This window comes from Haliotis asinina, chromosome 7 (assembly GCF_037392515.1).
Source record: "Haliotis asinina isolate JCU_RB_2024 chromosome 7, JCU_Hal_asi_v2, whole genome shotgun sequence".
Lineage (NCBI taxonomy): Eukaryota > Metazoa > Mollusca > Gastropoda > Lepetellida > Haliotidae > Haliotis > Haliotis asinina.
The window spans coordinates 3,062,146-3,086,665 of NC_090286.1; the positions used below are offsets into that span (position 1 = coordinate 3,062,146).

Consider the following 24,520-nt stretch of genomic DNA (forward strand, 5'->3'; position numbering starts at 1 on the left):
ACAGCTATTCTTTTCTACAGAGCTCCTGTATCTGACCAGGAAACAAAGAGAACAAAACATTTCCCATTGTAAATCTCTGAACTGTTTTCCTTGGCTTTTAGTACAGATAGACAATCGATGATCTTATAAAGAAAATAAACACATGCAGTTATCAGTTTAAGTTTTTAATACCATAAACACATTCCATTTTGTCCTAGTTCCAGATTTACATGAAGGAATATGAAAATGACAAATACCATCAAGTCACTGCCCAATATTGTAGGGCCTAACGTGACGTGTATGATGTGGGGACAAGGGGGGGGTCATAGATGATCATGACTCATCACTGACAGTGAATTACGTTACTTTCAGCACTTAATCTGAGATCAACAAACCAGGTTGTTTCTATGTGTACATTTTCTTTGCTTAGTTAATATGAGATGGACAAACGATTGATGATATATTGTAGGAGAATATATGAGGGGTGCATGGCATGTATATATAGGCAGCGTTGTCCCTTGTTTTGGAGTTGTCTTTCTTTGTTTTAGAGTTGTCTTTTTTGTTTTGGAGTTGTCTTTTTTGGTTTTAGAGTTTTCTTTCTTGTTTTGGAGTTGTCTGTCTTTGTTCTAGAGTTGTCTTTCTTATTTTGGAGTTGTCTTTCTTGTTGTAGAGTTGTGTTTCTTTTTTGTTTTTGTTTTTATCTAGAAATACCAGAGAGTGTGGCTGTAAAATGAAGACCATGGCTAAAAGCCATCACCCACTTTCTTAGCACAGAGTGAGTGAGTGAGTTTGAATTTTTAGTTCTATGCTGCTTTTTGCAATATTCCATGTTGGGAACACCGGATATGGGCTTAACACATTTTGCCTATGAGGGGAATTGAACCTGGGTCTTCGGCGAGATGAGTGAACGGTTTAACCAAGAGGCCAGCCCACAGCCCTGATAGCACAGAAACCATTTTTGAACCTGGTAAAGTGGTGTTAGTGCCATTATTACTTCACAAGAGTGGGCACTGTATTCTACCTCTATCTTGCAATGCTTACCAATCATTGTCCAAGAAAATGCCTTGCTGCTCGTCATAACTTCATTGTTCATGTTTCCTTAAGTGGAAAACATGCATCAAAACCTGACTTGTTCAAGTGTCTTCAGTCCAGAAAACATGTCCATTATAATTCAGCCTTAAGACAATCCTTGAGCCAGGATTGGTGTCATGTTGTTGTTGATAGGTATGGTTGTCGATTATTGCGTACCCCCCTGATCCTTACAACTAAGGGAGATTACTCCAGTATTGTTACTTACCAGCATTATTATGGTTGTTAAATAAACAAACTTTAAACACTACAATCGGCTTGTTGATTGGAGGCCCAGTAAACAGGCATGCCTCACTCATTAGCTATGTGAACTACACAGATGCAAATCTGCTAGTTAATGCTTCAGTTGCCAACAGAAGCAATATATGCACATAAAATTAATGAAAGAACAATATATATACTTTGTGTACATTGTAACTTTGTTAAAGAAAGCCCTCAAGTTTGATTACTTGTACATTGTAAACATCATGTACAATGTGAGACAAGCTTAATTTTGAGTTCAGTGTGAGACAAGCTTACCACCTCATACAAAGTGAGACAAGCTGACCACCTCATACAAAGTGAGACAAGCTGACCACCTTGTACAGTGTGAGACAAGCTTATCATCCCGTACAAAGTGAGACAAGCTGACCACCTCATACAAAGTGAGACAAGCATACCACCTTGTACAAGGTGAGACAAGCTTATCATCCCGTACCAAGTGAGACAAGCTGACCACCTCATACAAAGTGAGACAAGCTTACCATCTTGTAGAATGTGATACAAGCTTAGAATCATGTACAATGTGAGATAAGCTTACGCTCATGTACAGTATGAGACAAGTTTACAATCATGTACAATGTGAGACAAGTTTACCACCTTGTGCAATGTGAAACAAGCTTACCACCTTGTACAATGTGATATGGTCATGTACATTGTGACATAAGCTTACCACCTTGTACAATGTGATATGGTCATGTATATTGTGACAGTGACAAGCTTACCATCTCATACAATGTGATATGGTCATGTACATTGTGACATAAGCTTACCTCCTTGTACAATGTGATATGGTCATGTACATTGTGACATAAGCTTACCACCTTGCACAATGTGATATGGTCATGTACATTGTGACATAAGCTTACCACCTTGTACAATGTGATATGGTCATGTACATTGTGACATAAGCTTACCACCTTGCACAATGTGATATGGTCATGTACATTGTGACATAAGCTTACCACCTTGTACAATGTGATATGGTCATGTACATTGTGACATAAGCTTACCACCTTGTACAATGTGATATGGTCATGTACATTGTGACACAAGCTTACCACCTTGCACAATGTGATATGGTCATGTACCTTGTGACATAAGTTTACCTCCTTGCACAATGTGATATGGTCATGTACATTGTGACATAAGCTTACCACCTTGTACAATGTGATATGGTCATGTACATTGTGACATAAGCTTACCACCTTGTACAATGTGATATGGTCATGTACATTGTGACACAAGCTTACCACCTTGTACAATGTGATATGGTCATGTACATTGTGACATAAGCTTACCACCTTGTACAATGTGATATGGTCATGTACATTGTGACACAAGCTTACCTCCTTGTACAATGTGATATGGTCATGTACATTGTGACACAAGCTTACCTCCTTGTACAATGTGATATGGTCATGTATATTGTCATACAAAATTACCACCTTGTACAGAGTGATACAAGATTATCACCTCATTTGGTGTGAGACAAACTTCAGCTTGTCTAATATATTGTATTCCAGTACAAGTTGATACATACAATGATATAGATAACATGCCTCTGTACAAAACAGATATCAAGAGGTAATCCCGAGAATGTAATACAGATGTACATAAATATACAATTCAACACTGAAAATGTTTACTCAGTATCAAAATAACTGATACAGTCAGCTCTTGTCTATCTGACACTCAATAATCCAACAATCACGGTAATCCAACCAAAAATTAGGGAACCATATATGCTCTTAAATCAATATCATTGTGTTGCAGCCTGATTTCCCCAGTTTCAAAACCAATGTTTAGTAAACTGGTAAACTGTCAACTAATCAGCACTTCTACATAGCATTGTCCATATGACATATTGTAGCATGTAAGCCATTCAGAATGCTTGGTGGGCATCAATATTATCCATAAAGTAAGTCTTATGGTTCTTAAGTTGGGTATACATAAGAACTTGAGTATATACTAATGAATATAAATGTGTTTAAACATAAAATAAACCAAACGTGTATAAAAGTTAGATAAACATTCTCACCTAACTATATATACTTGTGAAATAAATTAGCGATGTGTAATAAATAATACATATGAAATGTTTTTGATTTGGCTCAAGGTGGAATCAATAAATGCAAAATCCCTGTTAATACTTAAAAAATATACCTTGATCTTTTAAAGCAAATTAAAATGTCTGATTAATGATAAAAAATATGCTCCTCTTTAGGGTATCCAAGCAGTTAACAATGAACCTTGAAGTTTGACTAGTAAAGCTGGACTGATTGTACACATGCAAACAGCAGAATGCTGCAAAGCTTGAATTGTGTTTCAGAGCCACCTCTTTCTCCAGTCTAAATAAACTTAGTCTCAGTATTATTTGCTGCACTTCTCTACAGAGTCATACCCGTGAAGGCCCTGGGGTAGAATAGGCCTTCAGCAACCCATGCTTGCCATAAAAGGCGACTATGCTTGTCGTAAGAGGCGACTAACGCGATCGGGTGGTCAGGCTTGCTGACTTGATTGGCACATGTCATCGGTTCCCAATTGCGCAGATCGATGCTCACGTTGTTGATCACTGGATTGTCTGGTCCAGACTCGATTATTTACAGACCGCCGCCATATAGCTGTAATATTGCTGAGTGCAGCATAAAACTAAACTCACTCACTCACTGACTCTACTGAGTCTAACAGATCCAAGTAGGAGGTCATCTCAAGTAACCTTTGAGACTGACCATTCAGAACACAGATTACCAAACTGCAAAGGTTGGCATTCACACATAGCTTAAGAACTTTTACCTTGTAAAGGTTTTCACTCAGACGATTCCAAATGCTATTTTCTGTACAACTGCTTCTGGATGATACGTGCTACAACACTGACAACAGTCAGTAAACAGTCTCTGAAAATAGTGTTTTTGTCAATATTCAAGGCTGTCAGCATGCGAAAATTTTGGCTAATGGTAAGCATGTCATCATGGTAAGCATATATATTGTTGGTCAAATATCTGTTTTTCATGCAGATTTTCATTTGCTGAGGGATCAGTGTCAGTGACTGGGGAATTTTGTAAGTCCCAGCAAACCCTAAACAATAACCATTGTCTGATTGGTTAAATCTGTTTGTCTGACTGGTTGAATGGATGGTCATAGGATCACTCAAAGGTTACCTGACATGACCTCCTACTTTTGTTTGTTAGACTCAGTGTAGGAGCGTAATGAATAATCCTGAGACTAAGTAAACTTTGAATGTCTCTTTTTCCAACATATATTTTAACAATAGTATTCAAAAAACACAAAATTTACTTCATCCCCACTGATATGTTACAAAAGCATGAAATCTTTTGAAATGGCCTAGTGTTCCAAATTATAATCTTTCAGTTTTTGAATTAGTTGAGAAAAAAATTATGTATGAATCACATAATCTATTTGTTATCATATCAATGCACAAAATCTCAGCGATAATGGGCCAGTTACCTACAATATTCAGAACACTGACCCGTGCTGGTCAGAAATGAAGGGTAACATTATTTTTCTTTTCAAGGTCATTGGTCCAGATTCTGGTCATCTGCTGGACTGATGGAGTATCATGGTTCAGTGATTGTATAATCAGGCTTAATGTCCACTCAGACATTTCATCAAGTCAACAGCTTTAATAAACCTAACATTGTTGAATTTACCAAAACATGTTCCACAAATTTAAGAATTGACAATGATTGGAGAAATTTAAAAATAATAACAATTTTTCCTCCTTGTTTTCAGTTGCAAGAAAATAATAATTTCTTGGGAGATGAGAAGCATAATGCTCTTGTAAGTTGACCCTCAAAGAAAATGTGATTATTCATAGAATAAAATAAATTTGGTAGCAAGAGCACATCAAATCACTTGTTTTGAATGTTCCAGAGGTATCAGGTCTTCTCATGACAACTGATCCAGTTTCTCCAAGGACACATTCCAAACATGAAAATGGTTCCATGTAGTTTTAGAAACTACTCAGAGGAAACTGAAGGATGGTGAGACAGAACGAAAAGGTACATTGTGCTTTGAATATCTCTTGCAGCTTTTAAAACATCAATATGTAAAATAAAATTCATGACAGTTCAGCTGTGCTGGAAGAACTAAGAATGTTATTAGAGAACAGAGATCTGTTGTATTTGGCATCAGTTTGCACTGGATGTGATGGGACTGAGCCTTTGCATGTGGACCTCAGTTCCCATATACATCTATATATTATAATGTAAAAACTCCTGAAGGCCTCCAAACTAAGGGTCCTTGGTTTGAAGATGGGATATAGTATAATTTGTAGCTATTACTTTCAGTGGTATATTAACAATGTTTTCAGAAGCAAACCACTTTCTGTGCATGTATTATCAGTGAAATATAAGACCAAACCATAATGTTCTTGGAATGTCCTCTGTCTCTTGTCCTCGGAGAAGACCTTGATAATTGCCTTAAAAGAGGCAGTTTCTGTATTTCAATGTTCTCATGGTGTTCCAAATGATAGAAGTTAAATAACCTCCTAGTTTCTCATAAATTGTTGTGCTACCATGACAGTGTCAACCAGGCTACCACTACAGTGTCAACCAGGCTACCACCATAGTGTCAACCGGGCTATGACGACACTGTCAACCAGGCTACCACCATTGTGTCAACCGAATCACTGATCTACACAATGGTTCAGCACCTTGGGACGGGGAGAAAGGCATCACTGGAAATAGTCTTCTGCTCTCTCACCTTGGGCCCAACACTAGATGTCAAGGCACACTTCTCTGCATCACGAGCTGATTCATCTTGAATCAATATGTACACACATCAGCCCTCAAAGGCACTGTTCAAAACGTCAGCATCAACATCTCTGTGTGTGCAACAGCAGTACTAGCATCCTCCTCAGACAGTCATTAGAGCTATGGTGATCACATGATCCTTTGTGGTGATCACCTGTTCCCTTGTGGTGATCACAGACCTGATCAGGGTCAAGTCTGATATGTGAGGTCTATTTATTATCAGACCATAAGGAAAATTTCAGCTTCTGTATGTTTTCTTCTGTGTTTGATGACAGTCTGTGAAAGGCAACAATGTTTATATAGGTAAGGTGAGATCACCATTCGCACAGGACCAGTTGAGATGACAAGAAGTCGACAAGGAGAGATGACTACTAGCAAAGGACCAGTGAGATGTCACTAGTACAGGACCAGTGAGATGTGACTTGCACAGGAACAGTGAGATGTCCACCAGCACAGATGACAAGGTGAGATGACAAGTAGCACAGGACTGTTGACATGATTATTAGCACAGGACCAGTAAGATGTTTATGTGTCTGAGATGAGATGATCCTAGGAGACATCAGTACAGGACAATGCTCTCCTCCTCCAGGAGGCTGGATGGTAGGTAGATCCCCTTCCCCAGCCCGGAACTCCATGTCCATAGTCACATGTGAGATGAGGATCCCTGCATGTAGGAGTTCCGCCGGAAGTTCTCTACAGTGTGGGTCAGGTCTCGCTGGAACGTGTTGTGAGGGGGGCGACGTCGATATTTGCCGTCACTGGAGTCAGACAGTCGTGGTGGCATGTGAGCGCGAGGAATATGGAGGGATGGGAAATCAGTGAATCGGGAATGGTATTTGTCCTGTAAAGAAAATAACACATTCCATATTATAATGGATAGCAAAATGCTTTTCCATGCATAATAGGTCTACCATTTATTATTCATTTGAAGAAAAATTTACTGGTTTTGAATAGAAGGCTGCAAACCAATTCAAAGTTCTAAAAGTGAATTAATGCGGAAATGTGAGAATTTTAAATTGTTAATGAAGATCGCCAAAGTACAAAAAGGAATGTCCACTATTCTAACTGACACAAAGTGATGCCCTTTTGTCAACTCACATCTAATGAATAGTAGTTGTCTGACAGGTAGGAGTTGAAGATTTGCATCAGCCGCAGGTGGGACAGGTTCTCCTGGAAGTGGTTCAACACGGCGATGCCCTGGAAGTAAATATTTAGTTTCCCTTTCCTGTAATATGCATGAGACATTATCCCACAATGTCATGGTCAGACAGTTCATAAGATGAAATCACAACCAACTTCCCTAACTACTTATAACATTGTTGGATATTCCATCACACAGCTTATAGTGAACATGTTCAACATCCAAACAGATACATGTAATAACAAATTTATAAAACCCTGGTATATTTGAAAGGAATATCAGTATTGACAGCATTCAAAATACCTGCCTGCCCCAACACCCAAAACAGGTTATTTTCAAAACAGACAGCCAGATTCTCAAATTCATCTGCAGTAGGGTTATAATTCAGAAATGTATGTGAAGATATTCATCATATTTCCGGATAATAAATCATTATAATTTGCTCACAAATCTGAAACATACATTTAATTCTTTTCTTGCATAGACAGGATTTTTTTTCAATATTTTAAAAGTTTTAACCTAATAATACTCAGTAAATTAGTATATTTTGCTGGCAGGTAAGTTTTGGTCAGGGCTGGCATGTCTTACATCTAATTTGCCCTGTGGTCCGGCAGAAATTTTCGGTAGTTTCATACCCAGGTATTGACAAAACAGACTTCATATTTGAACCAAGTCAACACAGCTACCTCAATCTTTGGAGAACTAGCCATTGTTGCTTCTATTAATTATCATGAAGTCAATATAAACAGTAAATTTCTCTAGATTTGTAAAATTGCAAAATTGAAGTATTGCTACTAAGCAGTAAACCAATTTCTTAATTTCAGTGTCTGAGGTCATGAAAAACTAAACAGCTATTAATTGATAGGTATGGTAGATATATTGACAATACACTGCCAACTCGAATGCTGTTTATCTGACAATATAAAAAAACTTTGATTTGAAAAAATCGTTAATCCAGACAATAATATTAGTCTGGATTAATGGGGTTTCCTTTTATTTAGTATGTCATGTTCTGTATAATGGTTACTATTACAGGTTTACATCTCATGTTTGCAACAATGTTGGATCTCGTGTATAGTGAATGTCACCTCTGGCAAAATGATACCAAGGGAGACAACTTTGCAGGGACAAACCCTCTACCGCAAAGTCATATAATGTCAGATTCTGGAAGGTGCTTTAGTATTTTCACATAAGCAGTTGGAACAATCTCAGACAAACATGTGGACATTCCATGCAGATTTACATTTGACTTTTCTTCATTTTCTTTTCATAACAGACAACTGATAATTTGTAAAATAACCATCAACACTTAGAATAATACTTATCTTTTCTTATGATACGCCCAGGAGGAATGTCACATCGTTCTTTCAGCTCAGGTAATCTGTAGCCCTCACTGAATAATTTCCTTTCAAGTTTCATATTTCATTGAAACTATAAAACACTGAATGAAAACTAGTCCTAGACAGTCCTAGAATCAATTTTGAACCAGCATCCTCATAGCAACGACCACTGTGGCAACTTACAATATACAGAGCAAGTACGAGTCCCATGGTAAAGCCTGTGGCGACATCAGTCCAGTGGCTGCGACACAGGACATACTCAGTGAGGCCGCACAGGAGAGACAGCATTATAAAGATGAGGGACAGGAACGGACGCAGGATGCGAACTGTGTGTGCCCGCATAGCACCATGGATGTAGATCTGCCCACAGACAATAGAAGACAACCAATATTACACACAGCAATTCTTGCAAACTTATCTATATCCTTTAAACATTGGCCTATTTACTAAATTTACAAAAGTTACAACTTAAATTAAAGCTAAAATTAGAAAAACATAATTCTCTATCATAATCTGTTAATCATTTCATAAACTTTTCATACATTGACACAGCATAAACCTTGTTCTCAGTTGCCAGAATAGCAGAAAGATAGAAAAAATGAACATTATGCTCGTCCTCAACATTTGCATGTCATCTCCAGTACAGCTGAGACATTTTCATAAGGACAATTCTGACTTCTTATATACATCTTTCCATGCTAAATTCCTCAGGTATTGTCATGAACTGAAAGTAGATTTAACTTTTTTGGTCTAAATCCTCAAACAGACATAACTGACTAAAGCTGCTGATTACTCACGGCTATAAATATGGCAGAGTAGGACGTCAAGGAGGCATTCATGGAAGGAAATGACGTCCTGGAACAGTGAGATGAACATGAAAGATCAGGTTAAACGAGAGAGACAGGCAACTATTCTGATGCAAGGGTGGCAGACGTCACTTTACTGTGAGAGTGACAGACATGAATGTAAGGAGAAAGAGAGATGAAGACTAATGTGGAAATGACAGATGAAAATATTAATGTCTGTGAGACAGACAGGAGATTTTAACACATGGATGACATTTGAAGATGGCTGGATTTACTTTACCAACGTGAACTAATACAAATAAAAAATTGTGAAGTCAGTGAAGCTAGGTAACTTAGATTTATCTGTCATGGAATCTCCATGTTATTCATCTTCTAAATGCGACATAAGCACTACCTTTCAAATTACACATACAAATTCCCTGTAAGATACATGTTTAACATAAAGATACATATGTATCATTATCTTGATTTTGCAATGAAAACCCCCTCATGTTTTCTTTGATTACTGTAATAATTCCTGTATCTATTTCATGTAACCCGTCAAAACCAAAATGCCATGCTTGATGAGAATACTGAATCTCACCTGGCTTCTCTGAGGTCAAACTTGTTGGTATTGAGACACATCTCGTCCCCACCGGTGGTGACACAGCGGGTGTGGTTCAGCTGACACACCTCCAGGAAGTCGGGGCGCAGACGACCCACAACCACCTTGATGATGTCCACAAAGATCATCAGTGCAAAGGCTCCAAACAGAAACACTCCTGAGAACAGAAAACAGAAATAAGAAACAGCAAAGGATAGGGGCATTTCGTCGAGAGAAATAACTTAGTAACGATGGAGATCACAGTAGTAACAATGATGCAGGCTAGTATCTCATTTCTATAAATTTTAGTACACATCCCAGTACATAAGTATTTCCTTCAAATGCATATTGTTTTTCATAATCACATCTAAAAATTTCAGATTTGACTGCAGAGAATGAATGTGTTAATGCCAGATCTGCAATGAAACTGGCACTTAGGCCAGGCCAGTTTTATTTCTTGTTTTACAGATTTTTTTTCCTCAGATAGCCTAAAGATGGGAGGGATTTTATAAAAATGAAATCATCAATCAAAGTAATTTCTTTCGAAATACTGACAAAATTGTACTTTTGGCAATTTATGAAGTCCACATGGGGCAAAACATCAATCTAAAAACATTTTCCTGTAAGTTGATTTTTTTGTTTGAGCTTGGAACATTATTTTTTTCACTACAATTATTCTTTGTGTAAAATTTTTTTGTTATTTGTTGGTTTCACAAATATTTGGTGTGTATTCTGCATTTACTTATTGTTTCAAGTCTGCAGCATGCACTCACAATCCTACATACACACATACACACTATACTGTGGTCCTAATCCTAACTGTGCTCCTAATCCAGCACATTCTCTCCATCCAGATCACAACAATTTGCATCTCTCTTCCTTCATTTGCAACCAATTCCCACTCGCCTCTTACTCTTCACACTTTGAAGGACTTCTGTCACAGGAGGCCAACCAGTTCATTCTACACCTTGTCTCCAAGCTACACCACCCTTGACACTCTCCAAACCCAAACATGTTCCATCCAGTTGTCAAATCGTTCAGATATGTTGTTGTGATGGTACATATTTACATACTGAATATTGTTTCATGGGTATTTCTTTCAACATAATGTATGACACAGTAGACACATTCTATTGATAACAACTTCTGTATTGCATTATCATGTTTAGATATAGATCCAGTTCCTGTTGCAAAGCAATGCATATGGCTGCAATCCATAAAAATGTGTTCACATTGACCCATTCACTACTCATGCGCCCTAACCTAACCACCCGTAGTTCTTATGTGCCCCAAACTACTATCCACAGTTCTCCTTTACCCCAACTTAAATACTATTAGTTCCCATGTGCCCTAACCTACCCATCCCAGTTTTCCTGTGTCCAAACCTAGGTACTATATTGGTTCTCAAATTAGTTTCAACTAAACCTTTAGTTCTCAAACCAACCCCCAACCAACTCATCCGTAGTTCTCACATTCCCAAACCTACTCACTCACAACCTACTCCTACTCCTTCTCACATGCCCCAACAACTAATGCCTAGTTTTTGCATGCCTCAACCATTAGTTCTTGCATGCCCCAACGAACTCACCCTTAGCTTTTGCCTGCCCCAACAACTCACCCTTAGTTCTCACAAGCCCAAACCAACTCACCGTTAGTTCTCACATGCCCCAACAACTACAACCCTTAGTTCTTGCATGCCCCAACCAAATCACCCTCAGATCACAGATACCCAACTCACCCATAGTTCTCATATGCCCCAGCTCACCCTTAGTTCTATTGTCCCTTTTATAGGCCTTCCAGTACTCTGTTCACCTCTGGCAGCCCCACCCATGGACATTTCCTCTCCACATATACTCTCCCCAACCTTTGTGTCGACCTTTCATCCTGCTCCTCTCCTGTCATGTGTTTACCCTTCACCCTCCATCCAAGTCCAGGTGTCATGGCCGTCCTACCTATAAATCGCAGCAGACGGCGACAGACCTGCGGCATCGTACAGTGTTTGCTGAGGAGTCTCACTGGCTTCTGAGGCTCGGAACTGAAGGTGTACATCCCAATTTCCCCGATTAACACCTGCAAAAGAGGATAAATAGCCAATATTTGAAACCTGCTGGCCGTCAACATCATTGTTTGGCAATCACGCAGATCACAAGAGATGGCAGCTATCCAGCTGTACTCTGATTGTACCACAGCCATTCTCTGCCCAGATCCTCACCTCCATGTGACTCAGTGTTTGTCAGTCTCCTCGGAACGCAGCCTCCTAACATACCAACATCATCCGGCACAGGTACACGTAACAATGCACGTTTGGGTGGATGCCCACGACAAGTATCGTTTGACAGAAATGTGGCATCCATCTTGTCATGAACTGCTGCAGATCTGCCTCCCCCAGCCCCTGATCCTCCCTAAAAGCTGGTCCCCAACCTGTATGAGGTAAATGTGACCATACCCTACTATGTTTGAAACTGCATTGCCTCAGTTCCTCATTACAGTCTTCCTCTTCCTGTCAGTTATTGTATCATTTAAAGGGACAAAATTGTATAAATACTTACTATACCTCCTGTTAATTGCCTTGAGGTAACAAATAGCAAATAACTGAAGGAGCACAGAATAATGAATTTATTTTTTTAACGAAAAAAAGGGGATTTGGAATGTTTCATACTGTGGTTGGTCGAAGGGCAAGATAAAAAAAATCTGTATTTTGCCTCAGAATCTGGAGACACCCTCAGATCATAGGGTGTGGCAGTTGTTGGTGTTAGTTTTGGGTTAGAGGGTTCGTGTGGGGTTTGCATACTCCAGAGACATTACAGAATGTTGAATAACATCCAGAGGTATCCCTTATTATTGGACCAAACCCTGTAATATAGGTCATTCAGAAATACCTTCAGTGATATATACTCAGCAAGAAAAGAAATGCAAAAATAGAACAACTGGAAATATCAGACATAGTTAGTTTTTGCTAAATTTTACAAAATGAATACTGAATATGAATTTCTCATGTCTGAAGGAATCAAAAGTGACCTTTGAGAGAGTAAGACATAAAAATACTGAAAAAGTAGGAGCGTGGCCAAACGCACCTACATATAATGAATGGGAAACATGAACTGTTGACTGTGAACACAATGGGTTTTCATATGTCTGTCATCACAATTCCACCCCAATTGAAAAGTAAAGCAACTTAGCAAGTATGACAGATGCTCAGTGCCACAGTGCTATCACTACTACAGACAGGTGACCATACTTTGTAGCAGTTTATTTTATGTACTGCCAAGCATCATTAGAGTTTCAATAATTTAATAATTTATTATGTTCTGTTGATTGATAACATATCCATCTGAAAAATGAACATACAATTTAGCATTTCTTTTTTTATGAGACTGTTGTTTCAGTCCAAGCTGAGGGGCCATCTGACTAATGGGATCTGAGGTCACCAGTTAATGATGGAGATTACAATCTTATGTTGATATAGATCTTGTGTGAATCAATATCATCTTCCTAGCACCATAACAAAATACAGATTGTACAACAGGAAGAAATATACATGGAGATAATTTTCTACATCATCATGCTGTGACAGCCTATGCAGGTGAGCAGCGATCTGACTGTTTAAACTAAACCTTTCTCAAACTCCATGTTTTGATGTTGACCTTGAGCTATTGCTACTAATGACTTGTATCACCATTGTCTTTCTTCTCCACAATCTCCTTGACTCCTGGCAGCTTAGCTGACCCAGGTCATGATCCTGTTACAACACGGCTGCCAATTAAAAATGTCCCTCCAGTTGTGAGAGAACATCACAAACCTCCAGATCAATGGAGGTAAGTCATGTTAAACCTGCTGCAGTTGGACCAACATGTCGTCAGTATACCCAGCTAGTCTCATGCTGATGTAATGTTGACGTCTGCTTACAAGAAAGTGTCCTTCAGTACTGTAGAAGCAAACACAGCTACAATCACAAGCTTACCTCACAGGAACAAGTAACATTCAGCAAACCTTGACGTTTGCTGTAGAATTCCGAAAGCACATTAGCTAATCATTTAAACGAATTTTAGGTCATTTACTTGTGTAAATTAAGAAAAATGTTTGATGTCTTTTTTACCAAAGTTAAAGAAATTGTAGGATGTAGCTGGCATGACAGAAAAATCAGATTGTTCCTACCTTATGCACAAGATGGAGTGTTGTTGATGAGAACTATGCAGTCAAGAAATGAGTCTGACTTTGATTCAGAATTCACAGACATAATGTTTTATAAAATATAACCCATTAGGGTAGGACGTAATATTTAGGCATTTGCATATTAGCATATCAGTGATTCTCCACACTGTTTCTCCATAAAGCTGTATATCACAGTGCTTCATATAATAGTATAGCTTCCATATGAAGTCAGCTTGCCTGACACTGAGGACTACAGAAGGACTGAACACTGACTTGAGGCCTTTAAAATAACCATGTTTAAATAAGTTCAGAGTGGAGAGGTTTATGAAACTTAAATCTAATGACATGAACAAAGTGTGACATCATCATAAACAATAACATAAATGATCTCTTCCCTCCATCTGAAAATTTCATGAGAAAAATCTATTGCGCTAAACATGTTGTTTCAAAGAATAATTTCGCATGATTTAGAAATGATCAAAATCTACAATATTGTCACTGAATGTGTGAGTGAGTTTAGTTATGCCGCTTCACACATTGTACATGAGGGGGAATTGAACACAGGTCTTTGGTGTGATGAGTAAACACTTTAACCACTAGGCTACCCCACCACCCTCAATACTGACAGTAAAAGAGATTAAAGCATACATTGAATCTACAACTACCTAAATGGATACCTAATTTAATGACATGCAGCATCAGAATTGCAGAACAGTTGTTATGAGACATGTTACCAACTGAAAAAGCCAGGTGTTGTTGGATGTAAAAGCACATGAAGGTTCTCTTTGGAAAGGATATTTATAATCTTTAAAAGCATATTTTGAAAAAGTTTGGTGCATGATCACAGAGCAAAGAACAATGCTGTAGAAACCTTTCAAATCTACACTAATTCCTACTTGTCCCTAAAAGTGTCATTGATGAAAAACTCATGGAGATGCACATACTGTACTTGTAAGTCATAGTGGCAATGTACAGGACATACAACATGCTACTTACAACAAATGGTGGTACACAGAAGCTGAGAGCATACACTGCCTCATTTGGAACCTGGGCGTTGAAGGCAAAGTCGGCCATTAGGGCTCGGGCATCCTTTGAGCAAGAGATTTCAGGATCTGTACAGGAAAAGTTTTGTCTGCGGAGTGGAAAGATGTCCGTCCATCTGTGAAAACATAATCACATACTACATAACATAACTGAATTACAACCATTGTAAAGTCTTTTGCACTAATTCATTAACATAAAAAATTATTGGCAGAGATGTATTATCTTTTTGTCAGTGGATACAGAGTAATATTTGATATCAAAGCACATTTGCAAAGGAAATTAACAAAAATATTGAGAAAAATAATTGTGATGAAATTGCTATGAAGATAGTCCTCTCCCTTTAAACAATTCAAATGTCTGTTTACAGCATGTTAAACAATGAGAGTTTTCTTTGTCTTGAAACCTGTATTAGCAGGTGTTACAAGTACCATTGGTCTACTTCGTCAGATTAAGTGATGAGATCAGCCAGAATGCATGTCACCAAACACCTGTTGTAAGGACTGATGCTCATTATTTCATCCACATGGTTTGCCTGGGTAACAGTATTTACAGGAGGTCTGCTGTGCTTAATCAGCATTCCATCACTCACTCAATGACATGGGGTAAAGATTGGATGTCTGTTGGATATATTCCACACATCTTACAATGACACTCATGTCAACATCGTTTTTTACATCAAAACTTTTTAATGGAATTTAGCAGGTGCATGGTATGCTGATATATCTTTTAGAAAAAAATTTTAAATGTCATTTCATTCAAGAATATAAATCTCATGTCTTTACTCGTCAGTTGAAGAGTAATCCTGGCATAAGGTCAGGAAGGGGACCTCCATGGACAAAATTAAAAAAGCCATGTAGAAGATGGGACTGTTAAAGAAGATCTATTTCTGCATCCCTAGATATAAACCTTTGTTTATCATACATGGCAAGCATACGATCTGTAAGCCAAAAGAAAAACCACTGACTTGTGGCCTTGTGAAAGAAACGTGTTTAAATAGGTTTGGATTGGGGAGGTTTATGAGACTGCTGTGTGAACAAAGCACAATTCAGACAATGTGTGACTCTTCCCACTGTTAGCAGTCAGCTGGCAATCGCCGTGTCAACACAAACACAATGTTCGCGTGTTTCTATTCTCTCAATATTAACATGCCACGTTCCATGTGTCGTCTTCCTGATGACCTTCCCCCTTTCACGACTTCCAGCAAACAGTGGGTGATATCGTTTTTATATATCCTTTATTGAAAGGATATTTATTTCAAATAGTTTATAAACGGGAAATGCTTGAGGCAAATAATTGGAACCAGCTTGGAAATGGTTGAACATAGGATGGTGTCCAGACTGGATATTGTCGCATGTTTAGTGCTCAATGTATGTGGCAGTTCTTCTTTGTCATCACTTGATAAAACATCACTGCCTGATCATCACTTGGTGAATCATCACTTACTGGTCATCACTCGATAAAACATCACTTCCTTGTCATCACTTGATGAATCATCAGTTCATGGTCATTGCTTGACGTATCATCTCTTCCTGATAATCACTTGATAAATCATCACTTCCTCATCACCACTTGATGAATCATTAGTTCCTGGTCATCACTTCCTGGTCATCACTTGATTATTCATCAGTTCCTCATAAAATCCGTGACCATTACTCTTTCCACCTCCTGACTTACTGGCACAGAACCTTTGATGGTTAACCATTGAACATGATCAAAACAGATCGGACTGAGTTTCCAATCTATGATTTTGTGACAAATTTAGTAGAAGACAATTATTGTAGGAAAATATCACTGAGCCAGTGCACACCAATGTACAAGACAAAATCCTCTAAGATTACTGAAGGGAAAGAAGAGCAATGCAATACATAACAAGAGGCTGTGTATATTGGACAACGGTTTTATTTCTGACATAACTCTGCTACAGATTGGAGATAGATGATCTTCTCCTGTGAAACTGACCGATAGTTCTCTTGTAAGCTCATGGTTTTAACTGACTCTCACATTTATAAAAACGCAGTTATGCTGAGAAACCATACACTACAGGCGTTAAGTTAAACCTGACTGATGTGTGTTGGCTCCTCACAACTATTACTCTAGACTTTCCAGCCACTACACTCATTTGAAACTCAGTCTAGAAATCCCCTCGATGTTGTCAATCTTCCAATTTAGCATAAAGGATTGTATTTGTTCACTGGTGCTTGTGAAAGGTGAAGAAATGTGGGAAAATGAAGAAACGGTCTGGACATGGTGTTGTGGGAAGATGAAGAAACTGTCTGGACATGGTGTTGTGAGAAGATGTAGAAACTGTCTAGACAAGGTGTTGTGGGAAGATGAAGAAACTGTCTGGACATGGTGTTGTGAGAAGATGAAGAAACTGTCTGGACATGGTGTTGTGAGAAGATGAAGAAACTGCCTGGACATGGTGCTGTGAGAAGATGAAGAAACTGTCTGGACATGGTGTTGTGAGAAGATGAAGAAACTGTCTGGACATGGTGTTGTGAGAAGATGAAGAAACTGTCTGGACATGGTCTTGTGAGAAGATGAAGAAACTGTCTGGACATGGTGTTGTGAGAAGATGAAGAAACTGTCTGGACATGGTGTTGTGAGAAGATGAAGAAACTGTCTGGACATGGTGTTGTGAGGAGATGTAGAAAATGTCTGGACATGGTGTTGTGGGAAGATGTAGAAACTGTCTGGACATTGTGTTGTGAGAAGATGAAGAAACTGTCTGGACAAGGTGTTGTGGGAAGATGAAGAAACTGTCTGGACATGGTGTTGTGGGAAGATGAAGAAACTGTCTGGACATGGTGTTGTGAGAAGATGAAGAAACTGTCTAGACAAGGTGTTGTGGGAAGATGAAGAAACTGTCTGGACATGGTGTTGTGAGAAGATGAAGAAACTGTCTGGACATGGTGTTGTGAGAAGATGAAGAAACTGCCTGGACATGGTGCTGTGAGAAGATGAAGAAACTGTCTGGACATGGTGTTGTGAGAAGATGAAGAAACTGTCTGGACATGGTGTTGTGAGAAGATGAAGAAACTGTCTGGACATGGTCTTGTGAGAAGATGAAGAAACTGTCTGGACATGGTGTTGTGAGAAGATGAAGAAACTGTCTGGACATGGTGTTGTGAGAAGATGAAGAAACTGTCTGGACATGGTGTTGTGAGGAGATGTAGAAAATGTCTGGACATGGTGTTGTGGGAAGATGTAGAAACTGTCTGGACATTGTGTTGTGAGAAGATGAAGAAACTGTCTGGACAAGGTGTTGTGGGAAGATGAAGAAACTGTCTGGACATGGTGTTGTGGGAAGATGAAGAAACTGTCTGGACATGGTGTTGTGAGAAGATGTAGAAACTGTCTAGACAAGGTGTTGTGGGAAGATGAAGAAACTGTCTGGACATGGTGTTGTGGGAAGATGAAGAAACTGTCTTGACATGGTGTTGTGAGAAGATGTAGAAAATGTCTGGACATGGTGTTGTGAGAAGATGAAGAAACTGTCTGGACATGGTGTTGTGAGAAGATGAAGAAACTGTCTGGACATGGTGTTGTGGGAAGATGTAGAAACTGTCTAGACAAGGTGTTGTGGGAAGATGAAGAAACTGTCTGGACATGGTGTTGTGAGAAGATGAAGAAACTGTCTGGACATGGTGTTGTGAGAAGATGAAGAAACTGTCTGGACATGGTCTTGTGAGAAGATGAAGAAACTGTCTGGACATGGTGTTGTGAGAAGATGAAGAAACTGCCTGGACATGGTGTTGTGAGAAGATGAAGAAACTGTCTGGACAAGGTGTTGTGGGAAGATGAAGAAACTGTCTGGACATGGTGCTGTGAGAAGATGAAGAAACTGTCTGTGGGCCTGGAGCTGATAACTTGAGTACAAGGGTTTAACAAGTCATCAAGATCCCCAGCTACCCACAGGACTGCCATCACCTGGGTTTACCTCATGGATGCACTCAAAGTCAATTTTACATGTATATACAAACACCTTTTGCCAGGATTCCCATAAAACGACTTCTTATCTGACTTTTTGTAACTTTTGATGCTCATGTGGACATGATGGGACATTTGAACCTGTCCAGAGTCTGGCATGTGACCCTCCCCCTCCAGAACATATAAAAATGGTTGGTTCCTTAAAGACAGGATTTTGAGGATACACTTCCTAGGCTTAATATGAATTTAAACCACAAACATTGCAAAAGAAACTGCTTCATTTCCTGAAAATTCCATTTTGGGTTTGCTTAGTCCATTGACAGGATGCACAAGAGACAAGGATATAACATTACTGACCTGAGGAAGTATTCCAGCACGATGACGAAGGTGAGGATGAGAAGTTCAAGGACAAAGGTGGCACAGAGGAGAATGTTCCGATACCCATCCTGCCTTACTACATAGTCTGAGTTTCTTTCTGAATTCATATATGGCCTTCCATGGATGTCTGTATAGTCCTGAGAGTCCATCCGCTCAAAATGGTCATCGGCCATTCTCCCATGCCCTCACCTGTAATAGAGAACATACTGACAAAAAATGATTCTTCAGCCATTTTGAAACCCAGTACCCAGCTGGTCCAACAGCTTCAGCAGTGTGACATCACCATGTCCAGATGTCTTCAGCAAGATGCTCTGTTAACCAGCCATCTTTACAATCTATTTAAACAACTATTTTCAGTCATATTTTTGTACTGCAAAGTTTGTGAAAAATAAGCTATGATGGTGAATGGTTATCTGGCATAACAGATATCAGACATATAATGGATAATCATACATGATGAATCTAACAGTTTAAGTCTCTTGTAATATTTTGTCTTTACTTTGCTCAAACAATCTCTGATCTTTATTCACGTGATTGACAGTATCAGTATAATTAGAGATTTAGAGTTAGCATATGTACATACTCGTGTAAGTCTAAATGCTCAGTTTCTCATCTAAGAAAATAAAAGCCTTATGAAAAAGTTGTATTTTTTTAATATAATACATCAAAAAATCTGAATAACAAAATATTGTTGTTACTGATGTTTTGAAACTGCTTCCTGGCATGTAATACATGCCATTTAAAGATGTGTGGATTAAAAGATAAGATGTTATATGACAATAAAAGGATATCTCCCTAGTTATAAACTCTTAATATTTATTCCTGGAGCAATTCTGACTCAAAGAAACAGAATTGCACAACTATCGCTATTGACTTTGATGCATTTGATGGTGGAGAACATATTGTTCCACACAGATTATATGTTTTACATAGATTGGTTATATGTAATGAATGATGTCAGTGGACACAAATAGTTCATCCACTGGAAAACCGAGTGTTCTGTTTATACGCAGGCAATTTCTGATGCAAAACAAATAATGTAATCAAACTCTCATGCATTTCTTACACTGTTGTCTTTTTACTCCATGGCTGCAGATCATGATACGTAACTCAACATTCATCACAACTAAAATATCAGTTCATGAAAACATCAATTGAACCTGAAATGTTATACTGTCAAGTAGATGAACTATTGATAGGATCTGACAGCAGCTAAACTATTCATAGGATCTGATATTGTCTGTGCTAATCAACTTCAATACAAAATGTTTGTGATCCAACTCAAAGTGCTCAATATAGAACAAGCGGACAATGGTTTATACAATCAAGTTCACTTTTCAGATAATAGAGCCACTATACCAGATGAAATCCTCTTTATTTGGCTTGATGATCAAATATTTTCTGGAATTTTTGTAGTGTTTACTGAGAGTTAAACTCATCTCTACTGAAAGATGTTCAATATTTTCTTTCAGCTTCCCTCTGAAGTCCAGTGTGGAGCTTGATTATGTCACGCAACTCCATAAGAACCAAAACATCCAAAACCACTCAAATATGGCTAGAAAAGTTATTGGGATAAATAGAATCTAATATCCTAAATTGTAACAGTTAATATCCTTGCAATAACAAAATGAGGGCTTTGACACATTCTCACATAGAAGCATTTTCTTCATTGGCTATCATTATTTTAAAACAGGCATTACACCAGCCAGCCAGCCAGGAGTAGCACATCTAATTTCACTGACCTACTTATTTCACTGCCTAAAAATCAATGAAATCTTGGGAAGTACTTTTTTTTGCCCAATACAAATATTCTTTGAGAAAAATATAAAACTTTTATGTGAAATTGATTTGAATTTGAATTATTTGTATCAACTCAAGACTTATTCTCATAATGTTTCCTAAAAGAATGAATACAAAGTAAACAATTCTGTTATTAGTGATAACACCTACAAATCTTGTAACATAGACAACCATAGTTTCCTTCTATTGAATTTTCAAATACTACCACCACTATATCAAGAATCATTAACTCTTTTAACTTTTCAGGACAATAACGCTATCCTTCAATTGAATATTTGTTCAGACTGTCATGAATACTGAAAAGGTAAATGAATGACAAAAAATTGTTTAGCTAAAAGAAAACATCAAGACATGAAAATGTTAACATAGTATCATACAAATGACAGACATTATTTACATTCTTATGTCTTTGGATTCTAGACACTGACATGAATGACCCTGAGAGAAGGGGTGAGTGAGTAAGTTCTTTTAACACTGCTTTTATCAATATTAAAGCAGTATCACAACAGGGGACACCAGATATTTGCTTTGCACATTGTACCCATGTGGGGAATGAACCTAGATCATTGGCGTGATGATGAAACACTTTAACCACGAGGCCACCCCCTCCCCTGAGTAAAGAGGAATTCACGATTACCTTGGTAACTCGGACTTTTTAGACTGAAAGTCATAATCTGTGATCAATAGGTGATCAACTGTACTATCAGCTCACTAAATAAATCAAATGTGAAAAAACATGCAAAATATACCAATCCTAACATGACCAGTGGATGACTGACATGTTCACATTCCATCAGATGTTCAATCCTCACACAGACGTTGAACAACCAACCAAATATCAGATGTCTATAACACATATCTACATTGACAGCAGTCCCGACTTGATTATTTACAGACTGTCGCCATATAGATGGAATATTGCTGAGCGCAAAGTAAAAGTAAACTCACTCACTCACTCTGTTGACAGCCATGACTATAAGACATGAAGAACATGTATAAATGATGCCATTACATCTTTCCTGACAATCCATCTGGATTATCCTACAACAGGTAACCTTCAGTATGCTGATGTAAAGCCTCTGAGCAGCAAAAGAACTGATGTTTAACAAATACTTGAAAATAACCTACGAGTAACCCGTGTTCCAGTGTCCAGTCTATTCCAGCTTGTTTAATCAGCTACTAGACCCAGCTTTGGCCATGGCTTATGGCAGATTTCAGCTGACCAGCTGACACTGGGGGGGTGTACAAACATCAGATGGGGGAAGAGTCATTTCAATATTGACCGTTATGGGTACAACACTGACCATGAAACATCCAGGGAATTTAAAAACTCAAACAGTCAAAATAGCTGAGAGAAAAAACACCAATCTGTAAAGAGAGCTAGGGGAAGTTAAAACTCTTTGAAAGATGGGAACATCAACAAACATTTATTGATAACATTTTATTTCTTTAGTATTATCCTCAAAGATGGTTGTGATAAATGCAATCCTAAATAGAGTCAACATGGATTTTCATCTAAAAAGTGAATACATAACACGGTTTATGGATTACAGCTTATTTATATTCTTTATCACAACATTTCAAAATTAACAACTAAAAGCTAATTCATAGAGCTAGTTCTGAAACATTGTGACAAAGAATGAAAATAAGTTATTATCCATAGATGTGACATGTATTCATGATCATTCAACTGTCAAATGTCTTTCATGAACATAAACTGAAGATGCTCAAAATATAACCTTGTCTTCATTTGAACAAATACAGAGAATTTCATTAAATAAGCATCTACTAAAATCAAAGTTTGGAATGAATATGGAACTTGTAATCAACATCAAAAGAGTGTTAGGAAAGAAAACACATCAGGTGAAATTTTCCTGTGTTAATTAAACTTGATAAAATTACAAACTTTGTTGTACTCCTTGTTTGGCTGGAGACAAACATTTAACATGAAGGTATTGAATATATAGTTTTAACTTTATTTCAACTGATGAAGAGAATTTCATTTGAAAACATCCCCAACAAATCCTCCTAAGCAGGGAATGAATATGGAACATTTTATGTATTTCATAAGTGGGAAAAAAATACATTATGTGAAAACAGTGTTTGCATTAAATAGCTTTTTACATTTAATCTATCATTTATTTGAGATAATACAAAGTAACAATCAAGTCAGTGCTGTATTACAAAAGAAAAAAAAAAAATATTTCAAGGCAGAAGTTCTCCTTCATATTTTTATGAAGCCTTTTGTAATTCTAAAAATCCTGTAATGTTTGTGTTTCTTAAACTTGGCAAAATGTTCAATCAAGTTAAACACCTTGATACAATCATTTAACTTTGATACAATAAATTTCCTTGGCAAACAAATAAAAACTAACAATCACTTGAGCAGATCAAACCTTCAGTTGTTTAAAATATCATCTTGGCTTAGAAAGTTCAAAGCAAAGCATTAACAATTGGGTGACGAGGAGGCCATGATGCCAAATGGTTCAGCTGCTTTGTTTACAGGTGAGACTGCGGTGACAACTTCTCCGGCCACTGACCACTATGTCGCGGAAAGCGATGAAGTTGGCAAACTCTCAGAGTTTTGGATGAAACTCCAATAAGAAAGATAATCCACCCAGCTTCATCTTTTGCTGTGTCTTAAAGACCTGGTTCTTCGTGCAATCTACTCAAGGTCACTGGTTGACCTTTCAGTGCCTATGACAAGATTACTGCTAATCTCCTGACAATCATCTGATCCTAAAGATTTCAATATCTGATATTTTCATTTGAGGGGGATTTTCATATTTGCAAGTTTTCAGCCCTTTTTGGTGATTGACTGTTTCTAGGACATCCGAAATAGAGTTTCTTTTAAATATTTACACCTTTCTTAGTCTAAAGTGTGTAATACAGTTGGCATACATTACATATGAATGTAATTGGTGAAACAGAATCTAACTTTCTGTATACAAGTCCTGAGTCCTAAGTCAATGGTCAGGGAAAACAACAGTCAGGGAAAACAATAGTCAGGGAAAACAATAGTCAGGGAAAACAAGAAAATACAAATTTTAAAACCCCAGAAATGTTTCATTTAAGAACCATTGTATTCAATCCTGGTTTCAAATCAACTTCTGGCAATCCGTTTAGACAGACTGCATTACTGCTTTACTCAAATTCTAGCAATTTTGCAATTTTGCCAAAAAACATTAAAATTATAAGTTATTTTTGATTGAAAATAATCTGTTCACATTTTTGTGCCCTTTTTT

General features: G+C 37.9%; 1 protein-coding gene across 1 annotated transcript in view; it reads right to left on the reverse strand.

The window, feature by feature from the left end:
• Positions 1-206: 206 nt before the first annotated feature.
• The window catches only part of LOC137291400 (phospholipid phosphatase-related protein type 5-like), a 42,600-nt gene continuing 18,286 nt past the window's right edge, over positions 207-24,520 (reverse strand). The window contains exons 2-9 of the mRNA XM_067822736.1: positions 19,455-19,664; positions 15,120-15,282; positions 11,924-12,041; positions 9,972-10,149; positions 9,380-9,437; positions 8,766-8,942; positions 7,200-7,298; positions 207-6,942 (exon numbers count right to left, since the gene is read on the reverse strand). Coding sequence (XP_067678837.1) covers positions 6,745-6,942; positions 7,200-7,298; positions 8,766-8,942; positions 9,380-9,437; positions 9,972-10,149; positions 11,924-12,041; positions 15,120-15,282; positions 19,455-19,648 — 1,185 coding nt within the window. The 5' untranslated portion in view covers positions 19,649-19,664 and the 3' untranslated portion in view covers positions 207-6,744. The remainder of the gene's footprint in view (positions 6,943-7,199; positions 7,299-8,765; positions 8,943-9,379; positions 9,438-9,971; positions 10,150-11,923; positions 12,042-15,119; positions 15,283-19,454; positions 19,665-24,520) is intronic.